The sequence below is a fragment of the Microtus oregoni genome, unplaced genomic scaffold (genome assembly GCF_018167655.1).
Source record: "Microtus oregoni isolate MIOR12 unplaced genomic scaffold, Mior012 000016F_ref0000370, whole genome shotgun sequence".
Lineage (NCBI taxonomy): Eukaryota > Metazoa > Chordata > Mammalia > Rodentia > Cricetidae > Microtus > Microtus oregoni.
Window position 1 is genome coordinate 23833159 of NW_024543075.1, and position 21218 is coordinate 23854376.

The 21218-nt window shown below is 42.9% G+C and overlaps 1 protein-coding gene across 2 annotated transcripts in view; it reads right to left on the reverse strand.

The window, feature by feature from the left end:
* Positions 1 to 19899, reverse strand: part of Mettl9 (methyltransferase like 9) — a 43618-nt gene extending 23719 nt beyond the window's left edge. For both annotated transcript variants that reach the window (XM_041666368.1, XM_041666367.1), the window contains exons 1-4: positions 19525 to 19899; positions 8506 to 8696; positions 3902 to 4111; positions 1376 to 1560 (exon numbers count right to left, since the gene is read on the reverse strand). In XM_041666368.1, coding sequence (XP_041522302.1) covers positions 1376 to 1560; positions 3902 to 4111; positions 8506 to 8696; positions 19525 to 19689 — 751 coding nt within the window. In that variant the 5' untranslated portion in view covers positions 19690 to 19899. The remainder of the gene's footprint in view (positions 1 to 1375; positions 1561 to 3901; positions 4112 to 8505; positions 8697 to 19524) is intronic.
* Between the last annotated feature and the right edge of the window lie 1319 nt (positions 19900 to 21218).

Sequence of the window (21218 nt, forward strand, 5' to 3'; positions counted from 1 at the left end):
TGTCATAGTGACCCCTGTAACCCCAGCATGTGGGAAGCTGAAACAGGAGGAGCATGAGTTCCAAACCAGCTAGAGTTTTGGGAACCTGCCTCCAAAACAAGCAAGCAAATGAAATAATGACAGGAGGAAAAAAAGGGAAGGAAGGAGGGAAGGTAGGAAGGAGAAAGGGAGGAATGGAGGAAGGGAGGAGGAAAGAAAGGAAAGAAGGACCGATAGACAGACGGACGATGACCATGGGTGAAAAATAAGGACAAGAATTAAAGAACATACAAGCACCCTTAATTAAAAGGTTTATATTAAAAAGTTTAATCTCTAGCACCACATAAATCCTGCACTAGAGAGACCAAGGCAGAAAAGATCAAGGTCATCTTTGGCTGCACAGCAAGTTTGAGGCTAGTCTGGGCTACATGAGACCCTGTCTCAGGGAAAAGAAAAAAAAAAGACTAAAGATTTTTAAAATATTAACATGCACAACAAGTAGTTTTCTACTGATGCACATTAAATTATCAAAATACAGAAGAGAGAATCAAAGACATAATTTTCAAGTTGACCTAAAGTGCAAATGACAGCAGCTTAAAGTATGAATTACTGTGACATTAAGTTACAGTCAGAAGTCACAGTAAACCTAAGGCCAGGAAACACGCCCATCCCTTCTAGTATACTCTTCAATCAATACTAATGAAGACCAGCAACATTAATTTACAAAATCACATTACAAGGCTTGGAGAGATAAATGGCTTCAAGGTTAAGAACATGCACAGGAACCAAGTTCAGTTCCTGGAACCCAAGTGGGGCAGCTCCAGTCCCTAGGGATCTGATGCCATCTTCGAGCTTCTGCAGACGCTGTACTCATACGCACACACACACAGACAGTTCTAAAAATGATAATAAAATTATTTTTTTTAATCTTGTTACTCAAAGAAATGATACAAATTGGAGCATAAATATCTTCAAAAGAGAACACTCATCATTTTTATTAGAGTCTGGAACAAAAATTTCAAAAACGTAAAAAACAAAACAGCTATGACATTTAGCAAGTATCTATTAGCAGATTAAAAGATACAATTCACCACTTGACTTGGCCTATATAAGCCACTAAATAAATGGCTCAAGTGCCATTTAAAGCTAAGTGAGTGCAGACACAGACACACAGACCCAGCCGAGTACAAGTACGAATAGTGCCAGGAGGTACCAGAGTGCTATAAGGTCTGTATTAAGATAAGCATTAACCAAAGTGATACTATATATGTTTAATTATATTATTTTAAATTCTGTATGACTAAAAAACACTAGGCTGTGTTTAGTTGCTCATAACATAAAATCAAAAATACCAATAGATAGTCATTCTGAGAAGAGTTGGCCTGTCCACTCTTACCGTTTTCCACATATGGATGGAAGGGCAAAACTAAGGCAAGAATGACCCTGCCTTGGGTGGGCTCCAGGACACTTCTGATATCTTTTAACAATGTCAGAGGCTGATCACAACGATCCAGCAGATTTAAGCAGCTGATGACATCATACTGGAACCCTGTATTCTGCCATTCATTTATGCCAAGCACTCTGGAAAAAAAAAAAATCAAAAAGAACTTGGTTAATATTTCTCTGATTTAGAGCCAGCTTTAAAAATAACTATAAGCAGAGAGTAGTGGGACACACCAAGAAAACCTCTCACTTAATCTACCTCAAAATCAGCTACAGGTAAGTAGTTTCTGTGTTAGGGATTCTAGAAAACAGAAATACACTCTCTGAATCAAAACTTAAAGAGTTTTATGCTGGGACAGTTAAACTTACGCTGACAGATCAATCTCATCCTTACTTCATCTTTTAAAATTCTATTTGTAAACTCAGTTCCATTCTTTTTTTTTTTTTTGTTTTTTTTCGAGACAGGGTTTCTCTGTAGCTTTGGTGCCCGTCCCGGAACTAGCTCTTGTAGACCAGGCTGGCCTCGAACTCCCAGAGATCCGCCTGCCTCTGCCTCCCGAGTGCTGGGATTAAAGGCGTGCGCCACCACCGCTGGGCTCAGTTCCACTCTTTAAGATACATTAGTAGCTGTCCTCAAATGTTCTCCAAATGTCCAACCTGGTCCTGCTCCACCAAAGCTGCGAAGATGCTATGACTAGGATTAGCCTAAGTTAAAACATGTGACAGGAAAGTAAATGGAGACATAATTTCTGTGCACAGCCTCCAAACATTACAGAGGCAGGGGCCACCTCCACACTGTGTAAGCAGTCGATACACAGAAGTCTCTGAACCGACAGACTTCATATCTAATAAATACTCTTCCTAAGTCTCTCAAGCAGCAGGCATTTTACAAACTGAACTTGACACTTTATACCCATCATTACTGTCAGCTGTTTGGGTAGGGGGTGGAATCCAACTTCTGTCAGAGACATAAGGAAATTAGTGTGGATGCAATTGATATAGGTGCTATGGAAAAGGCACGGTGAATTCTCAAAAAATTACACAAAGACTTAGAGGGCAGAGAGATGGCTCAGAAGTTTGGAGCACTTGGTGATTTGTAGAGGACCTGGGTTTGATTCCAAGAACCCACATGGTGGCTCACAATCATCTGAAACTCCAGTTCTAGGGAATCCCAACACCCTCTTCTGGCCTTCGTGGGCACCAGTCGTGCACATGGTACACAGACATACATGCAGATAAAGTACTATACACATAAAAAATATATTTAAAAAATGTTAAAACCATAGACTTAACATGTGATCTAGCAATTCCACTTTTGGGCGTATACCTAAGGGGGGAGACTTAACAGGCATTTATATTACTCATTCATGTATTACTCACAATGGCTGTGGTGGCTTGAATGAGCATGGCCCCCAAAAGGCTCACATATTTGAATAAACACTTGGTCCCCAATTGGTAAACCATTCGAGAAGGACTAGGAGGTGGGGGTAGAATTTGAGGCTTCTCAATGCTCACAATATCCCCAGTTCTCTCTCTGTGCTTTACAGCTGTTATCTCAGCACGTGCGCTCAGCTACTGCTCCAGCGTCATGCCCACCAGAAAGGTCGGAGACTCACCCTATGAACCTGTAAGCCCCATAAACTCTTTTTTGTATAAGTTACCTTGGTCACCGTCTCTTAGTACAGTAACAAAAAGTAATTAAGACAAATGTTAGAAGCAACCCAAATGTCTGTAAAATAGTGTGGAGGAACTGTACAATTGTGTTATTCAGTACTAAGAAAATTGAAGTACAAGCTACAACACAGATGAACCACCAAAACAATATGCTAAATGAAATAAGCCAGTCAAAGGGCTTCCATGGGTCCTCCTAGGATTCTTCCAAGATAAAGTACACGGAAGAGTCAAATTCATACAAAGCAGAAAGGTCATTATGAACTGGAAAGAAGGACGAATCAGATGACTATTTGAGAGTGTCGTTAGGGAAGATGAAAAGGCTATGAGGACAGATGTTACAAGTGAACCACTACCACTGACCTAATTAGAAACTTAAAAATGATTAAAATGATACATCTTACATTACATTTATTTTTACCAAAAAAAAATTTAAAGCATACAAAATATCTGAACATGCCAGATCCTACCTAGAGGAGAGCCCCTCATATGTGACTGCCTTCTCCAAGCTGTCTCTCACTCATGCTATGTTCCCTGTGATGACAAGTCCTCTGCTTCAGAAAAATGCTGCCATGGAAAATTCCTTTTCTCTGGTTTCCCAATGATTCGTGTTTAATTCTTAACCATGGAAAACTGTTCCTGATTCTTATCACTAGGATATGTGTAGAGGTAAAGCCCTGCGTCCAATCCCCAGTGAGACACACACACACACAAATGTATGTAAACACATATACATATACTTTAAAGAAGAAATCCATCTAAAACCAAGATATACCCAATACCCCTGGCACACCTCTAGAACTGGTACCTGTATTTCTTCTTCTGGAGCTGCCAGATCATCGTTTCAGAAAGCTCAGTGGCATAAATTTCTTCAAAATGAGGGCTCATGATTTTTGTGACTTCTCCATCTCCAGCACCTAAGTCAAGAAGTCTGTGAGTTTTCCAGTCCGGATTAATTTTAAGCAGTCTCTGAAACTGATCTGGTGAAAACACAAACATCGAGCCTCTTCCTAGCAACCTGGGGAAAAAGGGTAAGAGTTGAAGTCTACACATATTAATACTTCTACATACACACAGAGCAAACAGCACCAAAAATTTCTGACTTTGTTAAACTATTATATGATTAAAACATAGTTTATCTTCTATGACTAAAAAGCAAATTCACTAATATATCATATAATGATATCATGATTTTCAGTTGCAAATGATATTCCAAAATGCATGGTAAGGAGAAGTAGAAAAGAAATGAAATAATGGAAGTGAGAACTGAAGTCAAATAGGAAGAAGGAAGGAAAGGCAGAGATGCCAGGTCAGTGGAGTCAGACCGCAGTACTAGGCAGAGGAGTCAAGCATGCCTTCTAAGATGATAGACTCAACAATGGGTGATAGGAAAAAATAAATAGCTTTATATAAAAGAGTTTAAGATACACTAAAAATACAACCATCTTAAAAGAGGAAACAAGAAACCCTTGTAAGATCAGCCAACTGGCATTAAGAAAGTGGATCCATATTCAGGTAGGTTGTTTTACAATTAGCTGAGACCTATAATTTATTAAAGGTTCTAAAAAAAAAACTTCAAACTGATAGTATTGACTGAAAAGATGAAAATAAAAAGAGACTGTCAGAAGTTAAGTGGAGACCGAAAGAGCCCGCAGGAAAGCAGGCGCAGCTCAAGCAAGCCTCAGAGACATGCACTCCCTACTCCCTTCTTGCTCTTAAATCCTGGTTTGTCTGGGGCAAAAATTCTCCAACTTCCTTTAAACAAAACAGCCTTTTCTTCAATGCAGTGAAACTCAGACTTACAAAATCTAAGGAGCTATTACTGCTGCAACAAGGCTAAAAGCCTGCAACTGCCAGAAGCCCACTTTTAAGATTTTCTCTGCAACCTGAAGCAGCTTGATGCAGCTCCTCCTCAGAAAATGGAAAACCACTGGTACCAGAAACAGAGAAATCTGCACCATTTTGTCACTTTCTGGAAATAATCAGAATGTAAACTAGGTTTACTGTTCAATGACTGTGAAAATACACACAACACGGTGCTTGCAGTAAGACCAGCTTCAAGAACAGTAATAAAAATGGAGCTGATGTAATAAATTCCTTCTCTTCTTTTGCCATTAAGGCCATAAGAGAGCTGAACAAAATTCAATAATTTACAGTAAATCTTCTGTCTCCCATAAATACTGAAAGACTGGGGAGCAGGAACCGAGAAGACCCCAGAGACTGCTAAGCATGTTGTTGAGAACTTTTTAGCAAAGAAAGTCATATCTCATAAGAGACATAACTAATCCCCATTGTTTTCACTGCTAGGGGGAAAACAAGCACATGTGAGAAAAGGGACTAAACTTGCTGAAATGGCTGTGCAAAATCCACGCAGGATCCAGTCAAGCAGAAGGGCTCAAGGCAGCCTGATGCTGACTTCATGCCATAGAACCAAAATAAGTCACAAAGTACTTTGCCTAAAATTTTCCCAGCTATAAAACATGTTCCCAAGCCATCTCCCTAGAATGTGAAGAAGCCTGTCATGTTACTATAAAATTATAGGGCCAGAGATCATCTCTGAGTTCAGAGCTCACAAAATTAATGCACGAAAGTCTACATTTAAAGGCCCCAAAAAGAAATGAGGGAAATACTACCCTATCTGCAAAGAACATGAGCAAAGGGTGCTCCATAAAAAAGAGTGTCAAAAAGAGTCAACTAACTCTGCCCTTCGAGAAGTTCAGCATGACCCAAGAAGCTAAATGCCCTACACTGTTTAGCAAGCAAACAGAATTATCCAAATACACATGGAGACACTGCACTAGTATGACATCAGGCCTCCAGGAAACACTGTGGAGAGTGTTCTCCACTCTTTCCAGTCCTTCAGAATCATCCTAGGTTCTCTAGACATAAGTCTACAGAGAGCTGTGTTTCTTCCTTATAAAATAAACTGAAAACAAGCTGGGCTTAGTGGTGCATGCCTTTAATTCCAGCACTTGGGGGCAGGAGGCAGGCAGGTCTCTGTGAGTTCAAGGCCATCCTGGTTTACAGAGCGAGTTCCAGAACAGTCTAGGGCTACACTGAGAAACCACATCTTGAAAAACCAAAGTTTCTCAAGGGATATAACTTAGGATATAAAAACAGTCCTTGTCCCAACTGTATAAGGGAATAAAATCCCCAGTATCACCAATTTTTAAAAAAAAAGAAAGAAAATCTTTTAAACTGGGTGTGGAGGCATATATCTGTTATTCCAGCAGTCAGGAGGCAGAGGTAAGAGGGCTGCCACAAGTTCAAGACCAGCCAGAGACACATAGCAAGACACTATGCAAAAACAAAACCAAACAACACAAACCAACTCTCTCTTTGCCTTCTTTCTACCATGAAGAACTTTGATAAGCATCTTGGTTCAAGAAGGTTTCACCATAACTATGTAGTTATTTCTATTGCAGAGAGTACCACTGCATAGTGGAAAATACCAGTGGGTTCAAAACAAGAGGTGGGGGCAGGGCGTGGCAGTGATATGGCTCAGTAGGTAAAGGGCCAAACCTGACTACCTGAATTCAACCCCCTGCCCACACAGTGGGACAGAATCAAGTCCCACAATCTGTCCACCACCTTCACACTGGTATGTCCTGGGAATGCACATTCACATGCACACACACAATAAGCAATAATAACAACTGTAGAATAAGCAAGGCAAACAGAACAGCATTTAACAGGGGTATATATCATTGAGCTCAGAAGTACAGGGGTTTGAGGCCAATCTAGGCAACATACCAAGGCTACATAAAAACAAAAAGGGTGGAGGCAGAAGAGTTACAGTAATGGAAGACAATGGCTTTTACTATTATGCTGCCTTGTTGGTCAAACTGCCAAATTCTACAGTAAGGAATTTTAAGTGGGTTTCAGAAGGTAGAAGAAAAAGGAAGTAATTTTAGTTTGAGATGTCCAGAAACAAAGCACTGATGCAAGCACTTTCTTTAAAAAGTTATTTCTTTATTTTATGTGCATTGGTGTTTTGCCTACAGGTATGTCTGTGTGAAGGTGTTGGATCCTCTGGAACTGGCGCACCTTGTGGTTGCTGGAAACTGAGCCCAAGTCCTGTGGAAGAGCAGCCAAAGCTCTTAACTGCTAAGCCATCTCTCCAACCCTGAAAGCACTTTTTAAAGAAAAGATTCCCACCTTTTATCACCTTCAAAGAGTAGAGAACTCCCATAAAGGATCTCTGTGAGTTCGAGGTCAGTCTGGCCTACAAAGAGAGCAAGTTCCAAGACAGCCAGAGCTACATAAAGAAACTCTGTCTTGAAAAATAAAAAATTAGAAAGAAAAAAAAATCCACGCTTGATTTCCCCCCAAAAAAGAATGAATGGCATAGAACAGAAAATCAGTGTAACCAATTCTAGGACAAAATAGGCCAGGTTGTATAAATTCAACTCCCAATAAAAAATCTCAAATGTTTGCTGAAGCGAACATAAACCAAGTTCATATAAACAAGGGAGAAAATTAAGTAAGAAACCCTGGCGGATGGCTTGTGTGCCTGAAAACATATTTAAGAACTAGATGATAGATTGGGGATCTGGACATTTAGCAGAAATTTGATCCAAACCTCAAGGGTAAAAGAAAAGCATCATGACCGATCGCCAAAATTTGGCTTTCTTCATTGTAAGGCCTTGGGCACGTTTAAAAATCTAACTAAGAAGTGATAAATGATATTTATGAAATCTTTTCTGTAGATATTTATGAAGGAACCAAACTTCCTGGTAAGCCTAGACATTATGTAAGGACAAACGCCAGATCCTTTAAACAGTTGTTGCCTACTGTTGGGCTGGATAGTCAGATCCCCTCAAAAACTTGTCTGTGGGATGTGGGCTTAGGGCCTTCCTCCAGTTGAGGGCTTGGTCTCAATTCTTTGCTACTCCAAAGCCCACAGTTAGCAGAAGTTTGTTAAAAACACAGACCCTTAGTTGGGTGAGGTGGTACATGTCTTTAACCCCAGAACTTGTGGAGGCAGAGGCAGGAGAATCTCTGTGAGCTTGAGAGCAGCCTGGTCTACAGAGCAAGGTCCCAGACAGCTAGGACTGTTACACAGAGAAACCGTCTCAAAATAAAAAGGAAAAAAACAAAACAAAACAGAAAACATAGACTCTCAGAAGCAACCAACTCATAACCTACCTTTTAACACCACACCATCTCCTGGTGGTTCCTATGTCCATCAGAGCAGGAAATGAACTGAAGTCTCCCACCACAGAAATACAGGCTAATCAAGCTACTTGCACAGTTACGATGAATTTTAAAAATCTAGGTACACAAGGCTTCAATAGCAATTTTGACAAGCAGGAGTGTTGTGGTTAAGGTAGTATCTAGAACAAGGTAACTTCCCTCTTTCCTTTTTTAAGCCTGAGAATAAAAGGGGTGGAAATTCTAATATTCACTTACCCGTTGATAGATGTTCTAGACATAAACAGGCTAAAAACAGATGATACAAAAGAATGATAGAGTTGGATAAATAGCCAGCCAGATTTCTCAATGCTGTTGTTTAAGAAGATCTGTGTTCCTTGATCAAGATAACTCTGAACAAAGACAGACTGAAGTGATTCACATAACTTCTCTCTGTTGCACACATACCACTAGGGGGGAAAAAAAAGTAAGATTAAACACAGTTGATGTAATGCCTAAGAAATCTAACAAAACAAAACCCCAGAGGCCTAAAATCTAATCTAAGATCTTCAAATACAATCTCATGACTCTGAGGGCGATCATCAATCATCTTTCCTGCCCACATGACCCACAAAGTTCAGGTGACCTCTCACTTCATTCCCATCACCCAGCCCGCTGGGTAGAGAGGAAGGTGAGAGGGCTTCCAGGCCATGCAGCACAGTAGCTGGCAGAACCAGGTCATCGAACTCTAACCCAAGGCCTCAGTCACAAAACAGTCAAGTCAGAAAACCTTCCTTGGCCGAAGACTGACTCAGCATCGCAGGCGGATGGCTGCACTGTGTTTAAGTGGAACACTGTATAATCCAGAGATGTACCTCGAATCTGCCAACCTAATCAGCAGCAGAGTAAATAACTAGTACTCTGGAAAACAGATCAGTTTGCCTTCTTCAGAGGTGTAAGGAAAAGAGATCTTTGGACATCCTGGGGTGTGCTTTAGGAGTATGCCCGCCTCAACTCTCATGAACTCAAGAAAGCTGAAGAAGTTACTTGAGTTCATTCTGCAATTAAGACGACCAAGTGATTACACACTAAGAAAAGATTTCTAAGAATAGGTTCTAGTGCAGGGCGGTGGTGACTTGTGCCTTTAATCCCAGCAAGGGAGGCAGAGGCAGGCGGATCTCTGTGAGTTCAAGGCCAGCCTGGTCTACAAGAGCTAGTTCCAGGACAGGCTGCAAAGCTACAGAGAAACCCTGTCTTGAAAAAACACAAGAATAGGTTCTAGCCAGATAATATTTTTAAAAAACAAAATTCCACAACTACAGAGAAAGTTAACCTTCAAAGGCTAGACACACGGCTCAGTGTTTAAAAACACTAGCTGGCCCTGCAAAGGACCCAGATTCAGTTTTCTAGCACCCACATGGCAGCTCACAACCGTCTGCGACTCCAGTGTTAGGGCATCCAATGCTCTCTTCTGGCCTCCCCAGGCACAGTATGCACATGGTGCACGTATATACATGCAGGCAAAACACTCACAGGCATGAAAGTATCTTTATATGTTTATTTAGCAAGCCTTCCAAAACAAACACTTCCCATCTCCCTAGAGTTAGTGTAGCAGGAAAGTGGGAGAGGAGGTTGCACAGCAGCTTCAGTGTAGCCCTATGTGAGCTCAGTGACTCTCCTTAGCTCACAAGTGTGATGAACAAATACAATGCGGACAAGTCAGTACAGTACAAGGCAGCAGTAGTGATTTCTCTCAGACACACACCCTCAAGTCCCTTATACACAGTGGAAAAACTGCAGACAGTTACTTTTAGTGCATTATTTATTAGGAAACTACTAATTTTTCCAAAGAAGGAGTCTACTAGCCCTAAGTGACTTGCTTAACCTTGACAAATCTGACCACTTACTAGCAATAAGTGTCCCATAACTTCCTGCACCATTAATGAAGCAATTTTATAGTCATCCTACACTTAGTAAATGCTAAGTGCAATCAGTCTTCTTGACACTAACATTAAAAGAAACCAAATGGAAGCCAGCAAAAACAAGCAAAAGGTCACAGTAAATGTCAATGATTCAGCCTTCGTACACTCTACAGACTCCAAAGGTTCTCGCTCTTGACTACTTTGTACTAACTTGCTATTTAACCACTGCTAACAAAACTTCCTGGACTTTCCTAAAACTACTTGTTGTCTCTGCCCTCTAGTGACAAGCTATAAAATGGCTTGAAATTCACAGCCTACACGTCTCTTCTTGGTCTGGAAATGTTCCTGCTTAATCATTTACTATTTACTAATCCTTAAAACTTACTGAGCCTGAAGCTATGCCCCAGTACAGCTCATAAACCATTTTTATTATACTCATGACCTTGTGCACATTCTGAACTCTACAACTGAGTTACTCTGACTTGTATTTATTTTTTACTCTGAAATGGCTAATCTAGTTGAAACACAGCACCTTGCTAACAGGCAATCAGGAGCATTCTGTTAACGTGGGCAACAAGTTATCCAACTGAAAACCAGGAGCTAAGAATTTCTTGGCATCCATTTGTAAACGGACAAGAGTAACAATGGATCCTGACTTTCAGAAGTAAGAAGTGGCATCATTAACTGCTATTATTGCTTTCAAGCACCATGAAAAAAATCTCAAATTTTAATAGCATATTTCTCCATTCATAAATACTAACACATGTATTGGACCATTACTGCCACAAAAGTTTTCTTAGAAAAAAAAAAAAAAACCTGTGGTGTTTTGAATAAGAATGGTCCCCAAAGGCTCATATATTTGAATGCTTTAGTCACCAGAGAGCGGCACTATTTTAAAGAAGGGGGGGGGGGTAATTAGGAGGTGTGGCCTTGCTGGAGGAAGTGTGACACTACAGGTGGGCTTTGAGGTTTTTAAAGTCCACGCCAAGCTTGCAGTCCCTCTTCTCAGCCTGCAGACCAGGATGCAGTTCTCAGCTACCACTCGAGCACCTGCCTGCCACCATGTTCCCTGACATAATGATAATGGATTATGTGGAAAATACTAGAAACTTTGATTTTTTTTGTGTGGACTGTGAAGATACCTCAGTTGATAAGATGCTTGCTTTTCAAACATGAACTCATTTATGAGTTCAATGCCCAGAACCCATAAATTCTGAAATTCTAAGTAATCTCAGCACTAGGGAGGTGGAGATAGGAGTGATTTGGCTGAGCGGAGAGAGGAATATAAGGTGGGAGGGGACAGGAGCTCAGTGCAGTCCGAGGCAACAGTCTGAGGATGCAGACTGAGGATAGGGTCGCCCTTTTGGTCTGAGAATTCGGTAGAGGTAAAAGGTCTCTCTAGTGACTGGCTGCACTGTTTCTCTGATCTCCCTAATATCTGACTCCAGGTTTTATTAAGAGCAATTAGAGCCGGGCGGTGGTGGCACACACCTTTCATCCCAGCACTCGGGAGGCAGAGGCAGGTGGATCTCTGTGAGTTCGAGGCCAGTCTGGTCTACAGAGCTAGTTCCAGGACAGGCTCCAAAGCCACAGAGAAACCCTGTCTCCAAACACCCCCCCCCCAAAAAAAAGAGCAATTAGAATTTGTGTACCATACCCTGTAGCACAGATTGGTCCAGAGCTCACTATGTAGCTCAGACTAGAGGCAACTGCCTGCCTCAGCCTCCCAAGCTCTAGAATTACAGGCATGCGCCACTTTGTGTGGGTTGAACCTCCTCTTTTGAAGAGACAGGGAATCCAGAGTCCCAGTGCCTTCAGCTGGTTCTAGATCCTATTCCTGTGACTGTGCCAAGAACATCTTTTACAAAGGGTTCTTGCTTTACTCTACCCAGCACTGCTTGAAAATAAGCAGGGCTATTCTCCAATGAAGCTGGTCTGGACAAGTTTGAAGAAATTAATAATCCAATCCAGGCAGCGTATTCCTATGGGCCAGTGTTTCTCAACCTTGGCACTGACACTTGGGCCTGGTAACCCTTTGTTACAGATTACCTTTACACATCAGATGCTACTAGCATCACCCCAGTGAACAAAAAGTAGCCAGAGAGCAACTGCCACTGCTTGAGAACCTATGAGAACTGGATTTAGCCAGGATGGGAAAATGGGGTCTAATACTGCTACTGATTACAGGAGGGACTCACTGGTCTCAAAACTTGAATTCCAGAATCAAAAATAAATTCTGAAACCAAAAGGAACAAGTAGCAATGAGACTAGGATCTGGATTCCAACCTGCAGAGCCCTCAATAAGAAAACTTGCTGAGAAGCCAACAAGAGCCAATCAGTGAGAAGCTACTGCAGGCAGCTGGTGCTCTCCAAACAAGCAGGCTTAAGTGAAAGCTCTACAGAGCTTGTGACCTGGGTGGCCACCTAGAGACACACGGGCACTCTCCAGCAGGTGAAGTTCTTTGCATGCATGTTCCTCAAAGACTACAGAGACAAAGGTGCATTGGGCAAGAACAAAATACTACCCTTAATAAATTTCATGGTGGGCATTTCATTATCACCCTCCTTTAAAGGTCTGTGATCTTATTAATCAAGTAAACTTTGAAATCCAACCAACCCACAGATGTCAGGCACAGTAGGTTGTGATAACTCAACACCTCTGTAAAACTATAATAACTAGCAATATTGTCATTACTCGCACAAGACTGCAAGGACAGTAATAACTTGACAAATAATAAAGAGCCAAACTGGATGGGTGACAATAGCATGGTGGGGTTTCTGACAATATTACTAAATCAAGATAATGAGACATGAGGTTATATGGTCTTTCAAAACTTCTTCATGGGTGGGAGAGATGGCTCAGTGAGGAAGAGCAATTGCTGTGCCAACATGAAGACCTGAGTTGAAATCCAGGCACACACATAAAAAGCCAGACAGCTAGGCAAAACCATGGTCTGAAGGGTCAGTAAGAGACCCTGTCTATTCAAGGGCATAGGCAGAGAGTGAAAGAGGAATATACCCAATGTCCTCTAGCCTCCACGACTATGCACCATACACATACATTCACTACACACACAAAAAAAAGCTTCATTAAGCACATGTACATTTCTTAATATTTATATAACCTGGTTGATGAGTCACTATTAGAATAAAGGAAATGCAGCTTCTCTGTGAAACTACAGCTAATTGTCAAGGCTAATGGACACAGTTAAAAGTTTCTCTTAAATTGTTTTTTTGAATTTCCACCAACCAAATACACGCTATACAATGAATAGTCTTTTCTTCCAAAATACAACAGAATTGAACACACCAAAAGAACTTGAAAATTATAAAACACAGCTTATTGACTTTACATAGTGTGACAAAATAAAATATTTGGTCATTTCCCCCATATTCCTGGTATAGAGCTCCTAAAACTTCTAAGAAACCTTCCTGGTGATAAGAATGTCTTTTTGAGACTGAACCTAGGCTGGATTCCCAGAACCCAGAAGGTGGCTCACAGCATCCTGTAATAGTTACACAGGATCCAATACCTTCTTCTGGTCTCTGTGGGATATAGGCACGCACATGGTACCCAGACACACATGTAGGCAAGACACTCATACACATAAATTAAAAACAAAAATATTCTTTTGTTCATAAGTAAGATGGGAAGGAGGAAAAGTTATGACTAGACAGCTAGAAAATTTTGGCTCTATCCTACATCCCCAAGAACAGAAAAACACTGGATTGAGGTTGGCTAACCATGGCCAATGATTCAATCCATTATGCCTAAGTATGGGAACCATTACAGCAAATTATGAAACCCAGGAGATGGGGTTGCAGGATCCTCTAAACATACAGTCAAGGTGAGGAAAGGCTGAGGACCTGGAACTTGCTGCTGGTCTCTAAAGTGAGTGGCAGTCTGGTAGAACTAGATCCTAAGACCTGTAACTTCTGCCCTTGTGTTGTTGGGCACACAGTGAGTGGTGAGAAATTGAAAAATTGAGGCAGGTGGATCTCTGTGAGTTCAAGGCCAGCCTGGTCTACAAGAGCTAGTTCCAGGACAGGCTCCAAAGCTACAGAGAAACGCTGTCTCGAAAAAAAACAAAAACAAAAAAGTTGAAAAACTCCTTGTCAGCAGACACCGAAGGTAAGGAGCCCCCACGCCAGCTTTAAGTTTTACCAAAGCAGGTCAAACTGAGCAGTCCTACAGCTGTCCAACTCACAGACCACAAAATCTTGAACCACAGTGACTCCACAGAGGCCCACTAGAGTGGACAGATTTTCCATTTTACATAGCCTTCAGAGAACACATGGTTTCCTGGAAGGAGCTCTATGAGGTAATGGGACATGCTCGGGAGAGGCAAAGAGCTTGATCCCAAACCCAACAACTGACTCTGGTTTCTCACAAGTCTCTTGAATGTGGGCGTGGCGCCAGCTATGAAGAAGAGCTGTTATAGGATTATAAAGCACAACTTACTTAAAGTTACCAGGTACATGATAAAAGTCCTAGTAAGTGTTCACATGTCAGAAGGAAACGGCTGGCTGGCCAGGACGGGGGGATATAGGACATAGTTCATATTAACTGTCTGGGCACCCAAATCATTCTCAAAAGAAATGGGACCCATTAATTTAATGAAAAAACATTCTTTCCAATTAGAGAGGTGGTCAGAAAAAGCCCATGAACTACAATCTTTAAAGTTACGGACTCAGAAATTCCATTCCCAGATGCAATGCAATCAGTCTCAAAATTTCACAACTGACACTCTAAAAGACAGCTCAAGAGTAAATCCAAAACCCACTCACCATTTATCTAGAAATTTGTAACAAGTCAGTTATCTCTTTACTTGAGATGTGTAATGGGGCTGTAGGAATTAGGATCCCTCCAAGATATAGCAACAATGAGTAAAGAAAGAAAGCTCCATGGGGCTGGAGAGCTGGCTCAGTGGTTAGTTAAGAGCACTGACTGCCCTTCCAGAGGTCCTGAGTTCAATTCCCAGCAACCACACGGTGGCTCACAACCCTCTTACAGCATGCAAGCATATATGCTGACAGAACACTACATATATAATAAATAAATAAAAATCTTCAAAAGGAAGGAAGGAAGGAAGGAAGGAAGGAAGGTCCAAAAGCACTATGAACAGGAGAAAATTTGGCATACAAGTCTGGTAATTAAGACCCATAATTAAATACGCACATGCATATGTCCTGGCTTTAGGTGCATCTTTCTATAAATGATAGCACCTGGTAAGGCCAAGACTGACTGAGAATTTCCCTCTCCCCAATACTGGGCAAAGCTTGTGAGTAAACCTCTGTCCTTCCATCCATTTCTGTCTGCAGAGCACCCAGCAGCATAATCAGGCTCAGCTAACAATTTCAATGCGCAAAATGAAAGGTGCCCGTGCATTCATAGTGGAAAGCCATTTATACAGATTAGATCAAGTTGCTTTAGCTTGGACTTAATAAATATATAACTGGCAGTCCTCATTCCAAATACTCTCTCATGATTAGTGTTTTATAATCCTAAGATTTTAACAAAACTCCTGATGGGCGCAACAACAGACTCTTTTTAGTACAGGTTACAGGGTCCTCTAGGGCACTTTCAAAGGGGAACATAATGACCCTTGGCACATTCAGGGAAGGAAGTGATCTTAGTATTCCATGAAACTGAGGCATGCACTTATTTAAAGGCTATAGTAGAGGGTGCAAAGAGGAAAGAAACCTCCGGAGTCTTCAGTATTCGGCTGCAAAGGCTTCCAGCCTGGAAGGCAGAGCAGAGACACCAATTCATCGTCTGTTGGCTAGCTGGCTGACACCCTGAAGCACGGTTAACTCATGCCTGACTTCTGCCAACCTCCACATGGCAAATGAGGAATAAAGGGACAGGAAACTCAACCTGTCCTTTAGCACATCTGACTCTGGCTATGACATTCAAGTACTTTTTCATTTGGAAATATATATTCCAATTCTCTCTTGACTCTATTGTAGAGGCTGGCACAGCAGCTCTGAGCTTATATAAGAAGGTAAAAATAGACTCTTTATATGTAAGCACTAGGCTTACATGTAACTTGTAATATTAAGTGATTTCTAAATAATTCCACACATTAAATGTTATATGTGAAAAACAAATACAAGTTTTCCACCTGGAGAAAGTGCCATGGTTTAGAACCAACAAGTTTTATAACAACCTTTCGATCCATCAATTGAGAGGCTGTGGATGACTGTTATTACTAAGAATCTAGTTATTGGGGCCTTGAGGAGCCTTTCAAGTTTCAATAGCTCCATAATGGTTCTTTAACTTTAAGCACTAGGTAGAATGCACCAAAAAGACTACATCCAAAGGGTTTTGTGGTTTCCTATGCTCTGAGTGTACTGACAAGATGAGTGACATCTAGTTCCTGCTGCTTTCTACTTCTTCCCCAACAAATCCATCCTCCCATCCTGTGGTTGAGAATCCCATACTGTTGATCAACAAAGCTGGGAACTGGGGGGGGGGGGGGGGGGGGGGGAGAAGACTTTTAAAGACTGTTGGGTGGTGATTATTTCTTTACCCAAACACACATACCGTCCATAGCTGAACCAATGTGTTCAGCTAAGTTTCAACAAAACTTGAAGACTCTGATATTTGAATTTTATATGTGAAATTCTCATGTTACAAAATAGTATTTTGTACCCCCACTGACAACCACTTAAAAACATGAGGCTATTCTTATTTCACAAGCTACCCAAGTCAATAAAACCAGTTCAGCCTGCTGGTTATGTCCCTTCTCCAAAAGTCCTTCTTCTTGCCAAAGTAAAGCATAATCTAGTTCTGCAACTAGCACACTGAAACAAGTAATTAGTTTTCAAGCTAAGCCCAACAACTAAACAGCAATTTTTAATGAGTAAACTTCACTCCAGATCTCTCTTAACCAAAAAACCCTGCACCATAAATCCTTTATAAAACACCACCAAGAAAACCTGTGCTAAGATGATTTAGTCTGGAACTCCTCTTTCATGCAACTCCAAAAGAACCAGATGCGGCTGGCCATGGAACCCACACACCCAAATGAACACCAGAAAACCTCTATAAAACTATTAATTTGAAGGGCAAAACCATTAAAGTTACTTCACAAGCAACAAAGTTATGCAGCAAACCAGGATTCTGGAATATAAAAAAAGTCATGCACTCTGCCGAGACGCAAAAAGGACAGCCTCTCTCTGTTAGCTCCTGGTGGCTTCTAGGCATATACACTTTCCTACTGGTCATCTTCATCTTTACTCACAAACATTTCTTTTTCATAACACAAATGTATTCACCTCAAAAATAATGTCTGGCAGGGTTTAGCAGTGCACACTTAAAATTACCCCAGTACTCAGGTCAGTGTAGGAGGATTGTGAAGCTGAGACCATCCTAAACTACTCAAAACACCAAGGACGGCCAGGCAGTGGTGGCACACCAAAGCAAAACAAAAAAAAACCCTGAAAGCAAGCCAGATGTGATGCTGAACACCTGTAATTCTAGCATTCTGGAAGCTGAGGCAGGAAGACTGCTTTGAGTTCAAAGCCAGCCTGGACTACATAGGGTTACTAGGACAGCCAGAGCTACAAGACCCTGTCTCAAAATTAAATACACAAATAAACAAGGACTATGGATGTGCCTGTGGTACAGTGGTTGCCTGGCATGTACAGGTCCTGGGTTCAATCCTCGGCACCACAAAAAATAAATGAATGTATGCAATAAGAAAATGCTCTCTGCTGGAAATTCAGAGACAGTGTCCACCAACAGAAACCAGTTTTCAGTTTTTAAAATAAATGCTTTTTTTAAAGATTTCTTTTAAATATCGGTGCGCGCGCATGAGTATGCACAAAGACGGCCAGAGGCATCCAATCCCGCGGGAACTAGAGTTACAAGAGTTGTTATCTGGCATGGGTGCTGGAAACTGAACAGCACATTCTTTAACTACTGAGCCATCCCATAAGCACAATTTTTATGAGCACTTAAATCAAATCGCTGCAGTATTCACAAGTATGACCAACAACTGGGAGACTCAGCCATAATTCTTCATCAAAGAGAATGCTTTTTTTTTCTATCCAGTCCTTGTTAAAAACAGTATTTCCAATCTCTTGTTCCACATGGACATGAGGCATCCTGGTACCTATACAATGAACAGGGTAGTATGTCTATGACACTGAGCTAGCAGGAAGTAGCCCATGGCGATAAATATAACTATACAACGTAAGATTGTATACTAAGTTTATATACACTCTTAACACCACGAGTGGTCATCTAAAACACCACAATCACTAGGGCATTTTTTTTTTAAATGTAAATCTAGGATTACTTCCAAAAGGGGTCTGAGTATCTATCACCAGTAGAACAGTTTCCGGGATTTGAGTTCCGTTCTAGCATCATAAAAAAACAATGTATCCCAATAATCAGTAAATCAAACCTAATGTTGCTTTTATACATGAAAAGGTGAGGTCGAAAATAACACGAATAATTCCATGTTTCTCTCTGTAAAAGCAAGATGTACTAAACTCTGGCTTTTAGAAGCCCAAAGTTTGTCTAATTTCCAAGGCCTCTCTCTTAAATGACTGCAAGGTTAACCGCAAACTACTCACGATCAAATATGAAACACCTCCCTCTTAATTCAACAGCTGACCCATGCCTACTTCTTTTAAGAGGTACAAACAGCTAATGAAAAGACCGTCCAGCCGGTAGAATCCCACGGCTCACGATCCATTAACTACAACAAGAATTCACTGCTGCACAGTTCCGACTTTAAAAACCTCTCCCTTTAAACCCTCCTTGTCCTAACCTTTCTGATCAACTAACTAAACCCAAGTTTAAAGAACACGTCCATTAGGCAGAAGGGGAGGGAGGGTTCCTAGGCTGGGAGCCCAGACCTGTCAAACACATTTTTTTTAAGTGCTTCGGGAAAATGTCAGCTGAATGGTTCACGAGGCCCGGTTGAATTTCTTTACAACCCTTTGTATGTTTAGAGATTCGGTTAGACAAAAAGAGGGACCGGCTTTCGGTTTTGCTCCTCGGGGCAGAGGAAGGCTGGCCCGGGTGATGGTGGGGGCTGTTTTCTGCTCGGGCCCCGGTGCCAGTTGGGTAGCCCACCCTAAAGTTGCACGGATCCTGAGGCCGGGCGCGGACGCCGCCGGGGGCCTGGGAACAATGCGGGGCTCCGGGGCGCCCACGCTGGGGCCTGGGGGACTGGGGCAGCGGAGGCCGTACTCTGCCCGCGCCACCGAACAAAAGGCGCCGCGGGGCCAGCGCCCGGGCCGGGAAAAGTTTGTGAGAGGCTGGGGCCGAGGCCCGCGCGCGCCGCCCCGCACAATGGCCCGGGCGAGCGCGGGAAGGCCGAGCGCCACGCCCCCGCTCCGCAGGGCTGCGGCCCAATACCTGGTGCGTGTCCTTCCCGCCGCCCGCGGCCGCCGCTGGCCCGCCGGGGCCGCTCGTCATGTTCACGTACAGGGAGCGGGAGAGCGGGCTCCGCAGCGTCCACATCCTCCGCGCCAGCCACACGGACGCCAGGCTCAGGCACAGCCAGCCCGCCAACAGTCTCATCGGGGGGCCGCGGCCGCCAGCTCGGATCACCGCCGGGCCCAGGCCCAGGAGGAGGAGGAGGAGCCGCCGCCTCCGGCCACCGCTGTCGCCGCCCGAGCTCGAGCCATCGCCGCCAAGTCGCCCGTGCAGCCCCCTTCGGGGCCGAGGCGGGGGTAGGGGAAGCGGGGGAGGGGTAGGAGGAGCGGCGGGCGTGCGGCCTTCTCGAGTCCCCCACGGCCCTTCCCTATCCGGAATGCCAACGCCCACAGCTCCGGTTTCCACCCGGAGTACGTACAGACGCAGGAGGGGCGTTCTTCCCCTACCCAATGAGCGGAGGCGGGCCGGCCAGGGAGGCGGGAGAAAGACTCCCTTTCCGCACGCTCCCGGTGGCGGCCGCCTGGGCGCCTAATGGCGGAAGATCTGGGGAGACTTCCGAGACTTACGAGAGTCTCGCCAATCCGAGGTGGGAACCTGCAGGACTTCCGGTTTTTCCTTGCCTTAGTAGTTGCCGGTGGGTGCCTCGACCACACCCTGGCGGGATTTTTACCTAATCGTTCAAATGGACTCCGGGAGGAAGGGACCACCTCGTTCCTTTCTTTCCCAAGTCCAGACACACTCAGACCCAGGTCTGTCCGATAGACCATGGCTTCCCTTCTTGTTACGGGCTTGGCTGTCTTGTTAATGATTTCCATCTGGGACCGGAGAGCCTGACTCCCAACTCCAAAAGCCACCCAGTAGCTGTAAAGCAGAGAATCTAGGGGAACGGGATCCCAGGGGTACTCCCGGCCCTAGGATTCCCAAGCTGAGGAGCTGCTGTGACATGTTTCCTTTTGTGAAGCCACTGTAGGTTGAAACCTCTGCCTTTGTTAGAAGCTGATGCTGCTGGAGCACCCAACGAAACATGGGAAATGACACCCTGTTCGACAACGAAGGCCACAAGTTAGCCCGTCAGGTTTCCTTGAGCTAACATGTTGGACCTGTCACTCAACGTGAGCTCGGGCCGAGGAGAGTTAGCCGGATGTTTCTTTGATCATTTATAGCAGGAAGAAAGCTAACAATGTTTCCAAACTGAAGGGTCATGAGGATTTCCTGTGGCTCGGCTTCCTGCTGCTACACAACTACAACTAGAGAATGACATTTCCTGGGACTGCTACTCATATCTTCTCGGGTTTGAAGGAACATGCTTTTCATTTGGTAGCGCAAGAGATTCTGTACATTAGTTTTAAGACTTTTTTTCATTAATTTCATATTACACTAAAGAGATTTTCATTCATGAAAGTGTCGCAAAGATGAGAAGTAAATCATTTCTTACCCACAAACATGTTAGGTGCTAAAGAATGTCTACTTGCCATCTTTCCTTAATAAAGGTATTTTGTTGCCTCATGTGCATAGAATATAACAACAAAAATTAGCCAAATATGAGAGTATACTTTGTAATCTCTCATTCTAGTACATCTTGTTGGGTGTAAAACCAAAACACCATGCTTTATTAAACTGAGCTCAACCTTCCAGTAGTCCTGGTCCAACATACGTGAAGGGAACTATGGCAG